This window comes from Cyprinus carpio, chromosome B4, assembly GCF_018340385.1.
Source record: "Cyprinus carpio isolate SPL01 chromosome B4, ASM1834038v1, whole genome shotgun sequence".
Taxonomy (NCBI): Eukaryota; Metazoa; Chordata; class Actinopteri; order Cypriniformes; family Cyprinidae; genus Cyprinus; species Cyprinus carpio.
Window position 1 is genome coordinate 12,050,368 of NC_056600.1, and position 23,426 is coordinate 12,073,793.

Sequence of the window (23,426 nt, forward strand, 5' to 3'; positions counted from 1 at the left end):
TGGCACCCTGTATATGTTTATATAATCAAACCGAATGTTTGAACTCACCTGAGATGGCTAAACCTATGTACAAGACAAGTGACTGGGTTTTTATTAATTAATGTATAAAAGAAAACAATTCCTGAAAGGTTTCTGTAAATGTTAGATTTATGGGTAGGGGATAAATATATATTATCTCAGTATAAAAACAATAGAAGTCTCCACCATGATCAAAAAATGTGTGCATGAGACAGCTGCCCTTATCAGAGGCATAATGCAGTGTTTGCGAGAAACGATGAGTCACAGAATCAACAGGCTTTAGGGAAGAAGCGACATTGTTGTCTTGTAGCAGAACAATATCTGCCATACAACACACTAAGATCGACCTAGCCAATCATCTGCTAAACAAACATTAGCTGAGCTTCAGCCAATCACAGACAAGCTGTATTATCGCTAGGGATAAGACAGCACAATAGATAAATAAGTAAATAATATATAAATAAAATGATAAAAGTTTATAAAATAAATGTTTAAATAAGCACAAACACTGAAGCTAGCACCAATAATGCACACACTAATATTTAAATGAAATCTTCCCTCGGACACACACACACACACACACACACACACACACACACACACACACACACACACACACACACACACACACACACACACACCAATTTTGGATGTTTAACCACCAGTGAAGCAGAAGACAGATGACAACTTCCCATCATAACTGATTTATGAAATGAATCCATCAATGTCCGTCTTAAATGAATCTCACTGCTAACGCACACACACAAAGCCCGGCTGACGAGAAATATCGCTGTCATTTAGGTATCAGAGGGGGTCATGAAAAGTGCATTTATGTGTGTATAGGGAGCGTGTCAGTGGAAGATGAAAGCTGGTAATATGAGCTGTGATTTTCTTGTCTCTCATGGTAACAAACACAGCAGCACTGAGATGTTGTGACCTTGATCACAACCTCTCATTAACACACATAACATGCAATACATTTACACACAATTTTGAGATTAAAATACACCCCTCATTAAAGCAACTACAGTTTAGATACATTTGCACTAACACATTTATATATATACCATTGTGGGAACCTCCTATTGACATCTATTGCTCAAAGCAATTCAGCTGATGTTGGGCCATTTGTGTTTATACTTTTTGTTTAAACTGGAAAGATTTTTTAGATGAAGCTAGAATAACTGTAACCCTACAATATCAGTTTCCCGCACAGCATCTTTCTGGAGACATTTGGTCAAAATCTGACACACATCTTTCCATAAAACCGCAGCGGGTGCTCAGGTTTGGTAGCTGGTCATAGTCATGGTTAAACAGGCTGTGCCCTGCGAGGCCCTGGGGGCTTCACAGATGGAAAATGCAATTATGTGTGCTGTGAACCCAGCCACTCTGTGTGCTAACTGGATTTACATTCAGGCCTTGATACTCCACTCCCGGCCGTCACAAACATATCAGAGATGATTCTATCCAGACGACATCATTAGGCCTACAGGCACCAAACCCAGGAACCACATCACTAAACACACTATAGAAAACAGATCTGGGCAGCCACACACACACACACACACACACACACACACACACACACACACACACACACACACACACACACACACACACGTTGAACGAGCAACACTCTCCCTCTCACCTTTTATTGCAGGGACATATGACGCGGATGATTTTTGTGCTACTAGTGGCACAAATGGACATGCTAAAATAGTTTTACACTCCTTGTCTTCCATTGGTTGGTTAAAGTCACACCATTGGTTGAGCCAATGTTGCTGTGTCAGGCCACTCAAACGAGTTATGAGAACAACACAGCTTTGTTTATATGCTTTGGGGAATCAATCAAGCAAAAGTCTTACTACTGCTGCGTGTCAGAATTACTGTAATTACAAGATAGTAACTTGGAGATTCTACTTGGAGCTGTTCTAGGCATCGGACTCTGTGTTTAGTTTCTATGGTAACTCTAATAATGGGTCCACATGCAGCTTTGCTGATCATGACAGCAAATTACTTAAATTAATACATTAGTCCTCCTATATGTGCTCAAAGTGTTTGAAAAAGCGTGACAGGTAGCATCAGCTAATAAAACAGTGTATTAAATGTGCAGCATTAAACTACTCTTTAGCCTACATTTTAGACCTTCTACAGTCACAGTAAAATCTTTTTACAAAATGTTACAACTTTTCAGTAGCTACGTTTCCATTACCCTTCAAATTGAAATTGTAAATTGAAAATACACCTAATGGAAAAAACATCAATTTTGCTAAAACTCCCATATATCACAAAAAAGTTTTTACGCTCATGTGAGGTGGTTTTTCAGGCAATTAAAAAAAAAAAAGTGCTATATCGCAAAACTGCATTTACAGGTCACCTGGCTTATGTAAAAATCAAATGATCATCCTTTAATGTACTATTACCTCCAAGAAACACCTCATAAGTGGCTGCTCTCAAGTATAAGGGGTTTTCCTTGCCATTAATGCTTGGATGGATAACCCCTTATTTACACTGCACATGTCTGCAGGGCATTACAGCTCTGACACGGCCACCCCATAAAATAAAATACATCTTATACGTAAGAATCCCAGAAGTGGCTCTCCACACTGCTTTGCTAAAGATACACGCGTACACCTCCTTTTATTAAAGATAATGGCTAGGGCAGTGGCTGTGATATACGTAAACCTACCAACATGTGTCGCCATGACTTATCGCAAGAGGAAAAACTTAGTTTTAGTCGCATAACATTGGTTAATGGAAACGCCATAGTTTCGCAATAGTTTTTTGCAGACATTTATAAAATATCGCAAAAGTCTAGTGCAAATCTGTAATGGAAATGCACCTAGTGAAATTCACAGTCAAAGCTGTGTGAAAATGTTTTTTACGCGAAAGGGGGTAACTAGTTGGAAGCTCATTATTATGATAATTTTCAATATGTGGCAATTATAGTATGCTAATTACTATGGACATGATGCAAACACAGCATTACATTAAGCTGACATAGGAGAACTTAAATTACTGTAAATATTTAATATAAATACTTTACACACTTTGCCTTAAAACAAATGGTCACACTTTACCTTAAAATAAAGCAATCTGCAATTAATACAGAGAGACCCTAGCCCTATTTCTGAAGAAAATATCTGGCCAAAAAAATTAAAAATAAAAAATAAAATTGAACTTTTGTCCCTAAAATGAAATATAACCACACACACCTGTTGCATGTGTTCTTCTACATATGTGCTTGCAAACTGATATTTGTGTTCACTCTTTTAATCAAAAAAGAGTGAATTCTTTTAATCAAAATCAGTGTTTCAGGAGAACTTCCTTTGCTCTCGTTGATTAAAATTTCCCCGAAGGTGTACCAAACGCATCCAGAGGTCCTGAGTAATTCTATTCCCTCAAACACAATGGGCTGCGGTCTAAGTAGGCCACTGCAATATCACAACGAAATGTTCTCAAGATCCCGATGTCACACTGGGGGATTGGTGGCGAATGCCACATATGGGACTGCCGTTAAGCGGCAGCTCGTAATTGAAATTAAAGGTCGTCTTTATTAAACCTGTTCTGATGAGGTGGCAGATGCCTTATCCCACCTATGAATGCCCAGAGCTGATCTGAAACGAAAGAGTTTGACTTTGAGCTGTTTGGCTGGTGTGAGACACACTTTAAATTATTAACACTTATACTACCTGCAGTTTCAACTTGCCCTGCATGAATTATGAATATGCTGCAAGCATGAGAGTGTAGCGAAGCCACCATCTCCAGCCTGCTTTGTGACATAGCTGTTATGAGAAACACAGACAGAAAATCAATTTAATCTCCTTGAAAATAAGGAAAACGAGCATCGATTCTTTAGATTCAAATGAAGCCACTGAAGCAGCACTTGTCTTAAATTGCGGACAGAACATTCTAGGGCAGGACAAAGCCCAGGCGTACGCACTCACCTCGGCGTGTTTCACACAAAAGACTGATCCGAAGATCCGGTGTAAAATGACAGTAAACTGCGGGAGAGAAGAACACAACTTCCATTTGGATGGTACTGACAGAACAAAAGGCTTTAATGTGCCAAGACCGGTAATTTGTGTAACTCCATTGAGCTCTGAACCTCCCTGTCATTCATTTAATGCAGGAGGAACTATAGCTGAGGCCTCTGTCATTAGCGCTCCCAGCTGTCCCTCTGACCACACACACGCGCCTGATGCTGACATTGTCTAAGGTTACAATAAAAACACTTAGCCCTTAAAGAAAGGATGACAAACGTGGACAAAAAGCCAAGTGCAATAATTAGCTGCGAGCTCTGATAACTGTAATCTGCATCACTCTCAACAGACAGTCTAGCCCCTTTCTTTAAAAAGACGCATTTATCTTGCTGTTTAAAATGATACAGGAAAGTAGCCAGATTTAATTAGAGGGATAATCAGGGGATTAATTAGAAAGAGAGAGTAAGACAGGGAGAGAGAAAGAAACAGAGAGACTTTAAAGAAAAAAAGTGATCAGTAAAGGTAAAAGTAAAAAAAAACAAAAAACTCATTAAGTCAATTAAGTCTCCTTATAATTTATAATACAAAGTAAAAGAACATCCCCAACTATTCTAATTCACTAGAAATATTTAAATGATCAACTTAAATTTCTCTATTTAATCCAAATACAAAATATAAAAACAAAATCTACAATAAATTGCAACAAACTTTGCTAACATGTATTTCTTGATGTCAGTCACTTTGAATTTATGTAGGCAAAAGCCTCAATAAAGTGCAACAGTGTCTGCCAACCTTTTCACCATTCTTGGCTGCCAAAGTATTTTTCCAATAGGGATTTTTTCTTAGTTCAAGAGTTATAAGCCATTAAACCATCCTAAACCCAAAATAACCCAATATAAATCGAAACTATACTATATTCTATTGGTTTTCACTTTCACTTTCACTTCACTTTCAAAGACCCTTAGTATATAGATCATTTGCTTGTTTTGATTCTCTGATTTTCTTTTGGAAAAATCAGGGGTATTGAAGTCTTTCACAAAGAATTCCACTGTTAAACAATTATTCATTTTTTTAATAATTATAATTATTATACCATCATCCTTGTAGCTCACAGCAGATCGTTAAAGGTTTACAAATTATCTTTAAATATCAATTCCTCTACAGAAAAAATGAATTGGATTTTTACACCCCATCTGTTATGCAATATAAAAGACGACAGCCATAGAGAATTATAGTTGACACTTGGTAATTAAAAATGACTTAAAGTAAGGTAAGACCACTGTAGTGGACATCATGTGTCAGACCGCTCATGCAGTATAACCTAGACATCAACAGTCCTGGTTTCATGGGAAGCGTGATCAGTGCTGTACTAACAGCTGACCTCAGCAATGACTCAGTGTGGGGGACTATGGGCTCTCGAACCCCAACACAACCTGAGCTCTGTTCAATCAATCGGCCATAAATCATACACATAACCCAGGCCTCCTCCGCTCCCAAACACTATCATTCCCTGCCTCCAAACCTCTACCATCACCACACTACATACCTATTTCTCTCTTCCTTCAAGCTCCTCAGTCGTGGTATTGCCGGCCCGAGACTCGAACACACAACCCTGCTCCTCACTCCCGCAGGGAATTTGTATGACAGTGTGTGCTCATGACTGTTCTAGCATACACTAAACTTGGGACGTTGCAGGTTAATCCAAAAATGTTGCATGTTCCAGTTTACTAAACCTATAAATTTCCTTATGTGTACACTTACTTCAGTCACTGGTGTATCATGTTGAATTTCCAAGCAGCCTCCAAGCTTTATCATGCACCTGATCAAGTCTGAATGGAAGGTAAAATAATTATCACAACTAAAAAAGTGAAAAAAAGTAAAGTGACATACAGCCATGTATGGTGACCCATACTCAGAATTCGTGCTCTGCATTTAACCCATCCAAAGTGCACACACAGCAGTGAACACACACACACCGTGAACACACACCCGGAGCAGTGGGCGGCACTTATGCTGTGGCGCGCCGGGAAGCAGTTGGGGGTTCGGTGCCTTGCTCAAGGGCACCTCAGTCGTGGTATTGCCAGCACGAGACTCGAACCCACAACCTTAGGGTTAGGAGTCAACCACTAAACAACATCCCACCACACTTCCCCCCTACCACATGACACCACATCATTTTAATTGTGCATCCCGTGTCAGTAAAAAATATCCCAAAGTAGCGCAATGACCATGTCCCAAATATCAAAATATGTAATTTCCATCACTAAAATACATATTTTACAGTCACTGTTATGCACATTGACCATAAACACAGCTCAAAGGCTTCTTACTAGTGGCCCTCCTTCACAAAACATTTAGCACAGTTTTATTACAGGTAGAATGCAAAATGTTTGAGTAAAAGCATTTCAGGCAAATCTAATTTATGCAATATTTCAAACCTTTAACCCACGGGGAAAAATCAAGCCATGGCAACAGTTTAAAAGCAGCCCAATTCCATGGAAAAAAAACAACCCTGCAACCAACACAAGCTGCAGGAGTCAGATCTGACTGATCATGGGTCGAGAGTAAGGAGAGATGACTGACAAGATTTGGAGGATTTGCTCCTCTACAGATCCTGAGCTCATTGACAAATATCTTATATCGTAATATCGTCTGTGTGTCCCCTTTACACAGTGTGTGCGTGATCGCGAAATCACAATCGCATCATTCAAAAGAGATTTAAATACCCCACATATTGATAGCGGCTCCCTGGTGCATGGAAGCGGGCGTTAATGGTCAGAAATTCAGCGAGAGCAGGATCAAGTAAAAATGCCCTGTGCTATCACGGAGCAACGTAAGAGATGACGTCTATAAATAAACTACACAGAGCCCCACTATTCGGACAGATACACATAATGAAAAGATGCTACAAAATTTAATACCTTGGAAAATGGCATTAAAGACTTTTTATTACTTTGTAAGTAACTTAATCTAAACTAAATTAACAAATCAAAATACAATACAATACAACACACACAACACACAATATAACACAAAACAAACACAAAAAAAAAAAAAAAAGTATAAGAGAGAAGGAAAGGGAGTTTAAGGTACATGAAAGAGAAAGTGGTAAATGTTTTAAGTGGTACAAGTTTTGTGTGTGCGCACGCAAGCATTGAGCAGATGCACCAGACCCGACCACAAAAACAGTCACGAGAATTTCTGCATTTTGTTATCAGTCATAAATATTAATGCAGACATCTCAACCACAGAGCTAGAGACAAACTGTGAGAGTGGGAGAGACTGAGACAGAAAGAAACAAGCCAAAAGATGGCATGTCTCACAAACAAACAAAAGTGTAAACACAGAGATGAAAACCAAGTCTGTGTGAGATCTGAATGTGTGCAAATATATTAAAAATATCAACACAGCACAATCTTCAAGTTATTTTACATCACATTAATTCAAGATCACAACTCGGGTAAAATATCATTTGGTTTGCTGAGGTGCTGTCAATTCGGCATCGGTGCTAGTGATGCAAGGAGTGCTGTGTTACATCACAGATCATTAAATTTTGAAGCAAAATGGAATAGATCTTTTAGAGTGCATGTGTGTGCTGTGGGGGGTGGGGGGGGTCGGGGTAGAATTACAGGTTGGATGAGAGAATGCATGTTCACTAAATAGTTTCTAAATATATGCATGATTCCCCAGTAGATGTGATTCCCTGATGTTTGGGACTAAACAGAAACCAGGCGACAACTCTCTAACTGGGCTAATAGGCTAATTGCAACAGGGTGAGATTATTCATTGGCAAAGCACCACAGGTCCAGCTCTGGTATTTATTCACGTCAAAGAAAACATCTTTCCTTTCCCATAAGACTCGAGTCGATGATCATGGCCTAGTTTTAAACCACACTTTCAATTGGTCTTAAATTATGTTTACAGCATTGCTTAAGTTGGTGAGAGTGACCTAAAGAACCTAGATTCTAGTTTAACATCTTTGTTGATGACAACACAATGAATCTGAATCCATTGCGAAATATGCATCATCTGAGTTACTAACAGACAGTGTGTCCAAACACAACCAACGTTTGCAGACTAGGCAACTCATAAGCTGTGTCCAGCCAATGTGATTGTCTAGCTCCACCGTAGCCGTGCCTTCAATCCCAGGATGCCATCCACTGACCCTCACTGCTAGTGAACTGAATTTTACTGAATGAGATTTCAGATTTATAGCCATTGCTATAAATCTTGACATTGGCTGAGTGTCTGCTTTCAGGTCTGAGTGTGGCATTACAGCAGCTTTGTACTGAAGTAAAAGGATTTGTGGGTAAAAATGTCATCTTGAATTTGCCACAATATTCGAACAAAGTATTGGGATACTTTGTAAGTATATTTGTGTGAGAGGGAGCTGGGAGCCTTAAATCCTGCTAAGTGCAGTCAGGAGTGTTCAAGATTATATAAAAGAGTGGAGAACCTCATCGTGGGGTCAGAGGTCAAAGGTTAAAACACCTAATAGCCACATAAACAACCTTTTAAGTGCTATTTTGATTTATGCAGCAGACTTGATACTTTTCACTGAATGATAAACAGTGTATACCACAACACAGGCGGCATAAAACACTGTGTTGGGTAATATGAAAAGCATTATTTATGCCACAAGAAATAAAAGCCTGAGCTGCAAACCTGATGACAGGTTATCTGAGTAAGGGTGTTTTTACAGCACTAAGTGCATGCAGTATTTTTCTGATTTTGAGATTTACAAGCTTTCAGCAGTGCTAAAGATATCCGGAGCCAAATCTACTCCATTACACCGATTGGGCCATTTTGAGCCGGCATATCCTGATGTGTAAATTGTGTGTGTATTTTGGACACACACGGTGTGTAAAAGTCCAATCCACCAATCCATCACATGTCACTTTTTATAATGTAAAGTGTCCCTCTCTTTGGCTGTCCAAGTGCACCTCTCAGGCTGTAATTACATTAAGTGAAACCCCTAAATTCTGGTATAATTTTATCTCTCCTTCGTTCCCGGCTTCTGCGTGCTGTGTAAATCGTGATGCATTTCGGGCAAATGGTAGCAGTGACTCACCTGGGACTCTGACATCACATACAAGAAGTGCTGATCAGAAGAAAAGGCCATGTCTCGTAGGATCGGCCCGTTGTCGGCCACCTGGATGGTTTCGTATTGTAAAGCACCATAGGTGGGACCATCCACTCGAATCTGAAAGGAGAGAATAAACTGTGTTACTCAAGCATTAATAAGCTACTAAAGCATGAAAGAGACAGAGTAAAACAGAGGGGAAGGGGAAAGAGTTGTCGAGTTGTTAGACAGCTGTAGGGGACGTTACGTGCCATAAATCGCAGGTTCAGCAGAGAGCTGTAACATCCTCACACAGTTGGGTCGCAGTGATGGAGGTCTCATGACTATATTTGAACATCTGTTGTTGCTGACGCAAAAGTGCACACTCACACTCTGTTTCAGTCCTGATATAACCCTAGCCCCCCTCCAGAATACATCTTCTAACCAAACACTCACTAAAGTGCCCTATGAGAACTTAAGTCTTTATACCTGCCATTAAACATTACAATGCACCTGATAACCCATTACGACAGAATGAATCAGCAATTTTCCTTTCCCTTTTTGACACTAAACAGTTTAGGAGGTATCAAGTCTATTCCCATCGGAATCAGCCACTTTATCTTTGCGTTTATGGCCTGGAGTCCCATCAGACCGCAAGTCCTGTCAACCTAAGATCATCTTACCACAAGAGACTTCTAAAATAATTTTGTGCCACCACTTCAAAAAGTCCCTGCCTGAGACTCAGTGATGTTTCAAGTGTTGCCTTTGCGTTCTCACTTTCTCCGGGGTTTTTTGCTTTGTATGCTGAGGGTCACAAACAAAAAACAAAAAAGAGGTCCAACAAAAGAAGAGAACAGAAGGAAAGGGGCGGAAGAAAGCAAAAACCCTTCACATGAGCCAAAGGCTTATTCAGCAAGAGGGTTATCTAATCTCCCCGATCAAAAGCTGGTTAATTTGGTTGGGATTGGGTTTCGGCCAGGAAGAGCTGCAGTGTTTGGGATAGCAGCGTGTGGACAGTGCAAGAATGAAGTGCAGGAGGTTTTGCGAAGCCCCGGTCGAGCCCCAAGAGAGATACACGGAGTGGTCCAACAGATCACTGGAGGGACGGGGTGAAGCAGATGGGCATTATCACAACCGTAGCTAAACAAATTAGCCACAGGGGATGACTAGTAGCATTAAAAAAGGAGAGTATGATCACAGATAGAGGAGGAAAATAAAAACATGTCTAAATCAACATGCTAATATACATGACAAAATATATAGTGACACAGGACTGGTAAAAGTCCCACTTTAAACTCAAGAAGCAATTAAAACAGGTTTTATTAATGGTTAAACAGTACTGGTTTTATAAAAGTTTTTCTTTTCTTTCTCAGATTGTAAACTGGTGAATTCCAGTTGAACAAATTGAATTGAAGCCTTGAACAAAACAATACAATTGTCTCCCTTTCATTTCAGTATCAATAAAGTGGATTATATTCTTTAAAACCTGATTGGATTACACTGCTAATCTGTGTATCATATAATCATTCGGATTTAATTCCATTTCAAACCCACAACTGACACCATTTCAACAGTTATCTCGTATTCAATGTCACACTTTCTCTGTTTTTGAAATGCCTCTGATTTTGAAATAAAAAAAAACTGATTGAAAAAAATTATATGTCACATTACAGTAACAATTGGTTGCAGACTGTCTATTCTTGGAATAGATGAGCTTTAATTTTGGAGTAGAATAAGCCTGCACATTTCTGCTCTGTGTATCGTGTGCTGTGGGACCTCAGGTGTGCAGCCAATGCACAGTCCCCCTAGTGGTCAAGGACTGTAACAACAGTGGCCAGTCATGTGAGACACACTACACCACAGTATGCGAGGTTACACAATAAATGTAGTGATTAAATGTGGTCAAGGGTAAATTACAAACAATATTGATGTTTAACAGCTCTTTTACATCATTTACACCAAGGTCAGTGTATTATGCATAACAAAAGTGCTTTTAGTTTTAGTTTAACTATTTTTTTTTTTTTATTCAGTATAAAAATGAAAAGGATGATTAAGTTACTGTCACAGCATTGCTCATTTGTGATATAGAGCACAGGTTAAAGCATCACACTGTCAAAGGGCAGTATAGTAGAGACCGCAAGCTAACTCTAGTTAAGATCAGCTAAGAGTAGAGCAAACAGAAGGAGAGGTGATGAGAGCAGCCATAACCACAGGAGCTCTGCAGCTTCATAATGTGGGCAGGACTCTACCCAGCATCCATGGAAACTGCAATTTCCTCTGGCTCAAAACAACTTGATCTTAAGCCCTGCTATCAGGCCAGTGGTATGACTATAGACTATAGATATAGAAACTGATGCTATAGAGAAGTTTCTCAAAAACTGTGGGATAAATGCACTAAACAGTTGGAAGCCTGTATCTCAAAGCTATATCTTATTCTGTACCCACCGGCAGTACAGTTTAACCAGGCACTGAAGAGGCGATTTAGGAGCTAGGTTTAAAGTCAAAACCAAAAATTTACCCTTTAGCTCTCAAGTGACTGATGAATGCAGAACTTTACCACATTGCCACTCACAATTTTTCCAATTTCTTTTTTCAGCTCAAGTCACTGTGTATGTGAAATTGAAATCTAATGAGCATTAAATAATGTTAATCATGTTTTTTTTAGTTAAACTCTAGTTAAAAGTTCTCACTGAATTAAAATAGAACATGCAATATCAATGCAGTTCTCAACTGAATGCATATTTATTTTATTTATTCTATTTAAATCTATACAACTGGATACCTACAAACATTCAGGAGCATTTATTTATTGATTTTAACACATAACAGCCAGAAAGAAAATTCCAATGTGGTACACTTCAAAGCAAAGTACAAATAACTCACAAGAAAATATTCAGCTGTCTTGTAATCCCCACTCGATAAAACCTGCCAATCCAGTTGTATTCAACTAGTGATAGCTGCCCTTTCAAACTCGGTTTTTTATGCTCTATCTAGCTATTGCCACTGACTTCAAACAATCTGCATAAGCACGTAAGCACTCGTCTCAGGAGAACGCTTTACTTTTGGCACAAGGCAACCCTTGCTAAAGCCTGCTGTTAACTAAAGCATTTCGCAAAGGAAAGAGAGCGACAGAACTTTCTACCAACCCTAAATTTAACCTTGGCAAAAGCCGTCTTGTGATCTTTCAGTGAGCTTTTCTTCCACAAGCTGCAGTCACTTGGGAGGTGTTCCTTCTGTTACCTTCAAAATGAGCGAGAGATAGCCCACACTCTCCATTTGTGAGGGCAACAGCGGTGCCACGAATACACCGTTCACACAGAGCAAAAGTCTGTTCGCCCCGGCACACAGGATGCTTCTGGTTGGCCGTTACATTATGGCTGAGAACGAGCCGACACTGATATAGAACAAAGCTGAAAAGAGGCACTGAGTCACTGAAAAGCTGTGACAAAAGAAAACTACAAATAACTTCAACAGAGCTGCTCTTGAAGCAGTATTGGCTGCAGAGGTGCACATCTGACAGTACTAACACTTCCCGTCTCAAAGCTCGTGGGACACCAGACACTAGGCAGTGTTTGGGTGAAGGCCACTACGATTAACCAGCATGCTGATGCTCCCTTGAGAGTTCCTTTAGAAGCAAGAGCTTCTTTGATGCAGAGATATTGATCTATGACATTTAAACCCAGACTATAACAAAAATAAAGCCGCACGTGTCAACAACTGTAAGCAGAACGGCCTCACTACCGTGAGTGACTCTGTGTCAAGGTGTTAAGCGATTGTTTTCTGTTTTTTTGAGCCAAATCCCCTGGGAGAGTTTGAGATAGAACCTGTGCATCAGCACTCTTGATGCATCGGGAGATCTTGACATGTTCCAGCCTGCTATAGTCAAGGAAAGTGGAACGAAAGGTTTGCTTTGTTTTCGACGCCTCCATTGGATAAGCCGGAGTGTGCTGTAGTAAAAAGCCAGAGTGGGTGGACTGGGAAGTCTCTTAATGTCAATCAATGCTGAAAGAAATCTGCAAATTCCCATTTTGCAACATCGATACTTAGCTGAAGGCGACTGGTTTTTCACAGGAACTTGAATAGGCTGACGCTAAGCTGGGGAATTAAAGATGATCATGTCCTGAAAGCCATTGTCTGCCGTCATGGTGAGCACTAAGTATTAGGCAATAAAAAAATATATAAAAAAATAAGATGATTTCAGTGGGGAATAAAGACTTTGGTGGTCAGTGTTTCCAATCTATTTTATAGTAACCTTGGTTTAGCTGCTTCTAAAGAGCATAAAATGTTACAACTGTCAGACGAAGTCTGAAATTTTCCTTGCGTGACAGTATGTTCATTCACATTTATCACCACATGAGTCACCAGATTTTTACAATCTCATATATAAAAATACTAAAAATTTAACAATAAACACTACAGAAGGGAAAAAAAGATTCCTGTTAGAGGAGATTTTTTTTATAGGCCTAATTCAGTTCTAGGACAGCTTGATGCACAAAAGTTTTAATCTCAATATTATCAAACTTCTCTCAATATCTAAATTTCTCTCTATAGTCAAAAGCTTACTAAAAAGTTTATGGTCAGTGTTTTGCATTTCAGTGCCACCTGATAATTTGCATCATTACCTAATTTGCATAAATCCTTCAGTGCAGTGGTTCTTGATCCTTGTCCTCGCGACCCCCTGCTCTTCATATTTTGCATGTCTCTCGTTTAACACACCTGATTCATATCACCTGCTCATTAGCTCCATGAATAAACTGTGTTAAAATTGACGTGGTCCCTACACAGTGTTCACTGCCCTCTACTCCCTTCATATGGGAAATCTGCTGAAGTCCACTTCATGTAAGAACAGATTTGCACTACAGCACTGGCTGCAGCGCATTCACACACAGACAAAACCTACTACAAGGTAATTAAAAGTTATTACAGAGGTTATTTAACAGTCACATCTCGCGCATTTATGGTCAAATGGAAAAACCTCTGAAGCGATAAGAGAAACATACAAAATGTGGAGAGCGGTGGGATTGTGAGGACCAGGATCAAGAACCGCTGCTTTAGTTCTAAAATGGCATAGATTGAGAGTACAATAATACCAGAAATGCCACTTTTAAAGCAAACATGAATGCCAAGACAAGCACACCAAACCATCAGACGGCTTCATAATCAGGTAGCACCGCAGCCAGGCAACTGGCCCCTCTAATATGGCATTTCCATCACTAATGAGTGAACGAGACATGGACCTGTTCCGCTCTAAACAAGTCGCGCCCAGCAAGCTGCCATGTTCACAAGAGAGAAAGGCTTTGTTTTGGTTGCCGGGTTATGAGATTGAGGTTGTTGAAAAGCTCTGATCCGCAAAACACGTGTGCGTGCATGCGTGTACAAAGCCAGGCCCCGGTGTCTCAGGGAGCTCACAGGCAGAACCCTGCGGAGGAGAGACCTAATCAGATTTCCTGATCCGTTCGTCCCTCTGGTTTCTTCTTCGCAATCAGCAGATCGGTGCCGCGGCAGGATTTTAATTACCAGGGCTCTAACAGCACGGCACAAACCTGCTCTGACACACTGATTGCGGCAATGTCATCGCCAGCCAAATTAACTTTACTCTTCAACAATAGGCCTCCAAATAAGCTTAAAGCTTTTAAATACACCAGCTCAAGACCAACATAGTCTGAACTTAAATGGCTTAAAAACTTTTACATTCATTTTCTCATTTAACGCTCCGAAACACACTGTAGGGCATGAATACGCAATTTAGGGACACAATTTAAGCCATTGTTTCCCTGCTCGTAATGTAGTTAACCTTTATGTAATTGCGTTGAACTCTCAGTCGATCTGCGTGAACTTCAAAATCTTGGCATATTTTGTACTCCTTTAGCGAAGTCGAAAATTTAAAAATGTCCTCGTTCTGCTTGAAAAAGGTGTGTTTTATATGCAGGGCTTGCGCTGGCTGTAGAGAGGATGGAAGCGATATTAGCAGGCCGAAAGTTTCTGTGTCACCTCTCTTACCCTGCAGTCCCGCAGAGAGGAGAGCTGGGATCACACTGCTCTAACTGTTAAAAACCCCTCACCGAGGGAGAGAAAGAGGGAGATATTACCCACAAGTGCCTAAAATTGGAGATAATATCTTTGATGTTGCATGTATACACCACCAGTCAAAAGTTTTGAAACTTAACAAAATTGGTGTTTTATTTTTTGACTTGACCATGTTTTTGATCTAAAGCCTTAAATTTAAATACATGAAACTGGGTCAGTGATCTCAATTTATACTAAAACATATACAGTATAACGCTGAAAAAAATCTTTTAAATTATTCAAAATTATTATATAAAACTATGAACTCAATGTAAATTAATATGAAAAATAAAAACACGATTGATACACCGTGAAGATGTGAACACTCACATGTGCTCAGGGTGCAAAGAAAATGTTTACTACTTTTGGTTTTTGAACTTGAGTACGTCACATGAAATGGCCCATGAGTTTTAAAGTATATTTTGAAAAGATTTTTCCTTTTCTATATTATGAACTCTTTTGTATATTATTGAATCAAATTGTGGACACATACTCTGTGGAACTGAAATTTCATACAGTTATTTTTGGAGAAAAAGTATTTTAATCTCCAAAATACTTCCCTGCTGATCGAAGGTTATTTTGGCTGTGTGTTTGTAGAGGCAAGTAAAGGGGACGTGTGTCCGCAGGGTGGCCCTTCTCTCCTCCTGTGTGACAGACAGGACACCCCTCTCACTCTCTCTCCAGGGTGTCTGTGAGTCTGACCTTTCACCAGTCTATCTTTCTCCTCTTCCTCTCTACTTTTATCACCCATGCTTCCTCCTCTCATGTGCTCTTCTTCAGCTCTCTCCATTCCATTTCCATCTCTCACTAGGCCCATGTCACTCATGATTTCGCCATTTCTTTGCTCATTCCCATCAACCCCGTAAAACCTGCCTTGTGCACCAATTTCCACCGTATTCCTCTGTCTGTCTCTCTCATCCTCTCCCACTGGGTGTTCCTGGTTTAATCTGAGGTTAGATGTGACCTCTGGGCCACATGCTGTTTCTTCTCCATTTTCTACTCTATCCCTCTTTCGGTCTCTCTCTCTCTCTCTCTCGCTCTTTTCAGAGAGGCTTTATTCTCTGTGTATTCAGTCTGAGAGGAAGCCTCATGGCCTGTAGCTGCTCTGAGTAGCACTAGATCTTTTTTTCTCTTCACCCTTATTTTGAGAGGCAGACGTCTCACTGTGGTTCTTCAGTCATGAGCGGTGCGGGCTCAGGGCTGATGCTTGACCAGCACATGCTCTCAGACTCCTCCACATCCATCAGAGAGAAAAACACAGCACACACACGTTGTTACTTCAGTAATGCTTTGTTTATGTTGCACTGACTGAAACGTACTTCAAGTGTTGTTCCAACATTTTAATGTTCACTATTTCAATCGGGAATGTGTCACACTGCAGAATTAAAATGGGTTATGAATGCATTTTCATGTTTATTTTAATCAGTTTGGTTAAGTTAAGAACTTTGCAGTCCCTAACATAGAAAATTCAGTTTTTCATTCCACATACATCTTTAAAAACCCTCCACTATTATCGCTTTCACCGTGTGTTATTTTCAGCCGTCAATAAGGCCATTCATTATTTAATACAGCTCTTTCTCTCGCTCCAGCTCCTCATTATAGTCACTGCAGGGTGGAGGGACAGACGGGCGTTGCTGGAATTTTCAAATGAGGTAATTTATCCGAGACAAATACCTGCAGAAGGGAGACAAACCTATTTTCCATCGGCCCCATTTTTCCACCTGGGAAATAAAAACAATTATTTTGCACTCTTCCTCTTTTATCTTATTCACACACGCGCCCAGTGGCCAAAAACGCACACTTTACAACAACAGGCTCCATGTGTGGTATGGGTCAAAGCCATTCACACTGACGGCGACCCACTGACTCAACAAAGTTGAGAAAATTTGAACTTTATGCAAATGAGAAACAACATGATGCAGTGACTTCCAAAGACAGCTTATGTGATCCATTTCCTTGAGATAATTTATTAGAAAACTCTCTGCACACGTCCGCTCCATCTCTGTCAGTGTGAATGGAGCCTGATACTGGCTACATATGGTGAATTAGCCACCATTAACAGTGTTTATGTTGCGCAAATGGTTTTTATGTTCCATATATAAGCTACATTCAGCATGAATGATGAGCCCTGTAAGATGATGCACATTACAACAGAAAGCAAGTGTGAGGAAAAGAGGGGAAGGTGTGTGCTCGAGCACCTGTGAGAGTTTTTGGAACAGGCTGCGAGACATATGGTGGATGAGAATTTTGATAGCTTTGAAGTGAGAGAAAAACAGGGAGAGGAAAGGAGAAAGAGCAGATCATCTCTCAAGAAGAAAAACTGTAGATCTGACCAAAAAAACAAAAACAACAACGTATGCACTAACTTCCAAAAGTTTGAGGTCAGTAAGATTTTTTGAAAAGTCTCATATTTCTGAAAAGTCTCTTATGCTTACTAAGGCTGCATTTACACAGTAAAAATAGTAATATTGTGAAATATTATTACAATTGCTGGCAAAGCTAAATTTTGATGCTAATAATAAACAGAAAGTTTAAAAAACAGCATTTATTTGAAATACTTACTGAAATGCTTTACTGTCCTGTTTGATAAAAAAACAACAAAGCAAACTTATTAACCCCACACTTTTGAACAGTATGTGTGTGAGCACATTTTGCTGTCACAGATGACTTGCATGAGCAACAGCTCACAAAATGCAATCAGAAATGCACCCAAACGATAGAGTGACAAACAAAGCTATCCTGTAACAATAATTCCCTTTCTCTCTGTCTGTAGTGTCTGGCAGACTGAGGCTGTGGTAGACCAGATGCTGATAGAGTTACATAGAGACATTTCTTTCTCAGGGATCTATGGTCTTTGGCAGTAAAAGAGGCCATTGTTTGAGCTGCTACGGATTTGGGGCTGTTCCGATTGCTACTATGCAGCAGGTGACTGTAATCAGAATTTCTGTCCTATCATAAATAATAGGCACTTAATTCTCAGACATCATTTAGAAAACAAAGCTTGAGGGTATCTATTTAACTTGCTACCAAGTTGTACTTCGTACTTATGGAAGTTTGCGAATTTTTACCAATGCCATTTAAAGTGAAATGATATACTCGCAGGGCATTCTGAACTGTTCTGAAAAGCTCAGGAATAATTCAAGGATGCCTTCGCACACAGTTGATACCTGTGGGCTGATTAACTGAAATAGCGATGCTGATAGACTCCTGCAGAGTGTGTCAGTCTCTCTGCCATACCACATACACACACCTGACACTTTCCCCTGTCTGAGCTTCATGCGGCACTTCAGCAAATGATAGATGCTCCGACAGCTAAAACAACAGGTCTGATTCCCCTCTCACACGTACAACCCTCAATTAGCTTCTCGACGGCAGACCTGAAACAGACATAATGCCACTCCATTCACAGCAGCTAACAGCCAACGGGACAGAAGAGTGGAGAGACGCGACAGGTAAAGAGTGCGTGTCTGTTCAGTTGAAAGTCTGATAAATGCTGGCAGCAATAATAGCGTCTCTTCAAACGGTCAGGCTTGTCTAATATGTGAGGATTTAGACTACAGACAAAAAGTTTGCAGGTTCACACAGGGGTCACCCAGAAGTTGGACAGGAAATTATATGACTATTTATGCAATGATCAAGCCACTGAACTCATTCCCCCACTGATTCGCCTGAGATTAGTGTATTTAAAGTCATGGTGTTTCTGTAATGAGTGAATCAATGTTTTTTTTAATGGATTTTTTTTTTTTTTTTTTTCAGATAATGAATCATTCTCATTTTTTCTCTTCCTTGTGAAGTGCATTACAACTCATCTGCTCTGGAAAATTAATAGAGCCATAAATGTAGTAATTATAACCCTTGTTTCAATTGATTTCAAGCAAATTAATTCAGTAAATCATTTAATGATTTATTAATATAGAAAAAATATACTGGTCACCATCTACTGATGCAATAATGTAACATAAAAGATTGACAGAACAAATCAGAATGAATCTTTTTGAAGAACTGAATCAAAAGAATTAAAAGCATCACGACTTGTATTGGATAAGTGACTGCTTATCAGTAAGAATGAAACAGATTTGGAAATAGAAAATGTCAGATGAAGTCAGGAGTGTGACAGCACACTTTATCCTTTCAGGGAGCAGAGAGAGGGGTGAAAGGGAGGATGAAAGAGGGATGAGTGAAAACAGTCCTTAAAGGTGTGAATAATGCATGAAGAGCCGAGGCCAGACGAGAAACAGTCATCAGACCAGAACCCGATCGCTGATCCAGTTACCACTGAGCGTCCCTAAAGCCCTGAAGTCTGCCTCTCTCTCTCTCTCATTTCTGTCTTGCTAAAACACACACACATTACACAGAGAAAGTGAGGTGAACTGATTCTGTATTGGTGTGTAAGTGCTCACAAAAAATGAGAATCATTTAAAATGACTGTAGGTTGATTGGTCCGCACCATCCAATCATATTCTCTGTGGTACTCAAAGAAAATTCTCTCGTAGGAGCAGTTCACGCAGTGTTTGTTCTTGTGTGTACAAACAGCTACACACAGTACAAAAGAACAAAACAGAAATGCAGATCTCGCTACACAATTTTTAAACATGAGCTTCTTTTAACTTTAGATGTTTTCTAAAAAAACAGACACAACATTGGTAAAAGATGTTCTTTTGAATCTTGTTTACTAGTAGCTCAGCTAATAAGGATGTATTGACACAGGATGTGTTCTTGCATCCATCTGCATTTTTTCGCACTTTTTTGCACTCTGTCATTTCAAGCAAAGTGAAGGGCTGAAACACTGAGAAAATAAGCAATAAGCCACATTTCTCACCTTACCACATTTTCACATCTTGAAATGTGTTCGTCGCCTCACAACAAAGACAGTCGACCACACATCAAACCAATCTAACATTCCAGCACTTGTACAATAAATCAAATTACCATAATTCATATTTTACGCACTGCACTTGTGAGAATGCTCTCTGGTGAATAATAGATGATAGAAAGACTAATAATATTCACTTGTCATCGAAAATCTATTGCTATAAAAATCTAAAGTTAACATGTCTAATTAAAATCAAAAACAACTAACCCTAAACTTTATTACATAAAGATTAACACTCAGCAGGCTTCATTTATTATTATATTGTATATGTATTGTATAGCTTTCTAGCTTTTACAATATGTTTCTAAAATAAAAAATACTGAAGATTAATTGATTGATTTAATTTAATTAATTTTTATTTGCTTTTTTAAGTGTGTAATATACAAGCTCAATGAAAAGCATAACTTTTGCTACAAAATGAATGTGAAGCATTGTTTATTCATCTAAAGCTAATTTTGTCCATGCATTGTACCAAGCCTTAGATGGCTGCATAGATGGTCATGTGATCACTTTGCCTATGGCTTCAACCACTGATTCCTTGCTATAGCTAAGGCCAGGGGTCTCCAACCCTTCTCCTGGAGAGCTACTGTCCTGCCGATTTCAGCTCCAACCCCAATCAAACATACCTGAACCAGCTAATCATGGTGTTCAGGGCTACTTGATAATTACAGACAGGTGTGTTGGAGCAGGGTTGGAACTGAAGTCTGCAGGATGGTAGCTCTCCAGGAGCAGGGCTGGAGATCCCTGGCTTAGGCTATATGTAGCCTTTATAAACTCCATTCTAAATCCATCAACTCCTGGACCACCATGTGCACTGAGAGGTGCGAGGCCATCCCTCTTTCTCTCTGTCTGTAGGTGTGAAGGTTGTATTACGCCTTGTTAGCTCTGAAACACGGATTCTCAGTTGCCTGAGAGAAGTGTTGGCACTTAACAGCAGTGCTCTGTCACTAGCTATCTGCACTCCATATGAGCCCGGGGAGAGCTCTATCTCTCTTCATCACACACACACACACACACAATGTAAACCACACACAACAAGACACTAAAACACTAGCATGCATATGAAACTAACAGAAGCTATAGAGAATATCTATTCTGATTTCTGTTCATGTTTGTGACTCTATTATAGTAGACACAAAAACCTCTTTTTCAAAATCTGACACAGACACAATATGTGTGAGAGAGATTATATCAGAGATTACACTTAGTGTGTGCTCTCATCATTTTCTGCATGGTGACATATCAAAGAGCAAAGAGCGAGACCTGGCAGGCGTTGTCTTTGTATACATTAAGGCTGAGTGACAAGGCAAACTATGCTGCAATAAATACGGAGAGAGAAAGGTGTGTACTTGTGTGTGTGTGTGTGTGTGTATAATCTGAAAGACAGCTCTTATAAGCGTAAAGCTTTAATTCGGGAGAGACGGGAATGGGTTGTTCCCCACAGAGACAGAAGTCTAAAGAGGATCAAAGATTGTGTCTGTCAACAGCCATAAGAAATCCTTTCATGCGGTTTCAATTAGAAAACAGAACAGGAACTGTAGGGAGTCCATTTCCTGTCCTCCTTCCCGTTTCTTTTCTTTTCCTCTATTAATCCATCCAGAAAGTTGTGTTTTACTTAATTTCTATATCATTAAGCTCCAGGGATGTAGCTAAGGGTTGTGGCAATATGCATGTGACATTTGGGATCAAATCCAAATGTTAACATTAATGTTATATTATATATATAATATTGTATATTCATGTGTAAACATTTTAATGCATAATATAATAAATTACAAAAATATTCTTTGCCGTTCAAAAGTGAGATTTTTAGTTTTTTAAAGAATTATCAAAAAGAACAGCATATTCAAAATAGAAATCTTTTCTAATAATGAATTCCTTGCTGAATAAAAGTATTAATATTTGGAAAAATATACATATATATTTACTGATCCCAAAGTTTTGAATGGCAGTGTATTAAAAAAATCCATGTATTTATGTAAAATACCGATTTGAGTGAGTGTATATGTGTGTTTGAGAGACAGAGAGAGACGCTGCTCTCTGGCTCTGCGCTTCCCTGCAGGCTTTCATCTTTCTCAGGTTAGATTACTGTAAAGCACTCCTGTCTGCCAGCATTCCTGGAAGCTTTTTATCCGTGCACTTGTTTGTTTAAAAAAAAAAAAAAAAAAAGGAAAAAAGCGAAGTGGAAAAAACGACAGATATAAAGGGAGCGGGGAATAAGAGAAGCTAACGGTCCTTCCCTCAACTGTGTCTAAACATATTTCAAAGCACTGTTAGCAAACTGACTTAACTCTAGACCTGCTGGCACACTTCTACTTCTCACGCTTTCACTCAGGGTTATTTACATCAGTGCATGAAAGCTAATAAAACATAAGATTAACCATAACAAAAGCCATTATGACATACTCTGGGGTGAGGATTCAGTGTATCTTCTGAGAAAAATATAAAATAAAATAAAATAAAAATGTAAAAAATACAAAATTAAAAATGTTTTATATAACAAATATTTTAATTTATTTATTTTTAAATGGAGCCAGAGAAAATGTTATTCAAATTCTAGCCAATGACCTATTGATCAAGCTAGACCCAAAATATCCTACTGACCAAAAAATAAATAAAAATAAAATTTAGCAAGTTAGAGTTTAATGCAGTACATTACAGTTCCGGAAGTGTTAAATGCAGGTTCTACCTATCAAACAACACAGTTTTACACAGATTATATGCATTTAAGAAATCGAAAACATGATCGAATTCGAAAACATGAACACAGACCAATTGACGCTGCATGTTTTAGCAGATGCTGACAACTCACAAACAGCAGCACAAATTTAATTAGAGCTGCCCTGAAGTAACTATAAGTGCTGGCAGTTGGACAACTGGAGGGCCGTGTGTTTGTATGTGCGTTCAATGGCACTCTGTGTTTAATAAAGGGCAGTATTAACATCTCACCTTGGAATGCCTGAAGGCAACATCAATAATCACAGGGCTCATCCCACACTTGCTTGCATGTCTCTTATGTTTATGTATAGAGGCGTGTGTGTGCATGCTTGTATGTGTGGGCCTAAAGCCGGAATGGAGTTCTTGCACAAAGCTGGTTAAGCATGACAAGCCCAGGCAGTGCTAAACCTTCAGGGCTTGGGCAGACCGGGCCGCCCCTGTACCCAAAGACAGAAGCTACGGAGACAGCGCAGAACTTGTGAGTCAGATGGGCAGGTGTTGCCAAAGCTTGTGTGTCCTCTAGGACCTCTGTGTACACACAACCACCCACCCACCCACCCACCCACACACACATACTCATGAACACACACACTCTCCAGTCAATTCATTACATGGGTTTGCAACATGTTAAGATTTCTGAACATATTGGGAATATAGGACTATACTATCCCCTTGTGAGATTAAGCTCATTTTAGAAAACATTTTT

The 23,426-nt window shown here is 39.4% G+C and overlaps 1 protein-coding gene across 4 annotated transcripts in view; it reads right to left on the minus strand.

Moving 5' to 3' along the window:
- Window positions 1-23,426, minus strand: part of LOC109084906 (plexin-A4) — a 202,418-nt gene that overhangs the window by 80,446 nt on the left and 98,546 nt on the right. For all 4 annotated transcript variants that reach the window (XM_042722756.1, XM_042722757.1, XM_042722759.1 and 1 more), the window contains exon 4: window positions 9,073-9,204. In XM_042722756.1, the coding sequence (XP_042578690.1) occupies window positions 9,073-9,204 (132 nt within the window). The remainder of the gene's footprint in view (window positions 1-9,072; window positions 9,205-23,426) is intronic.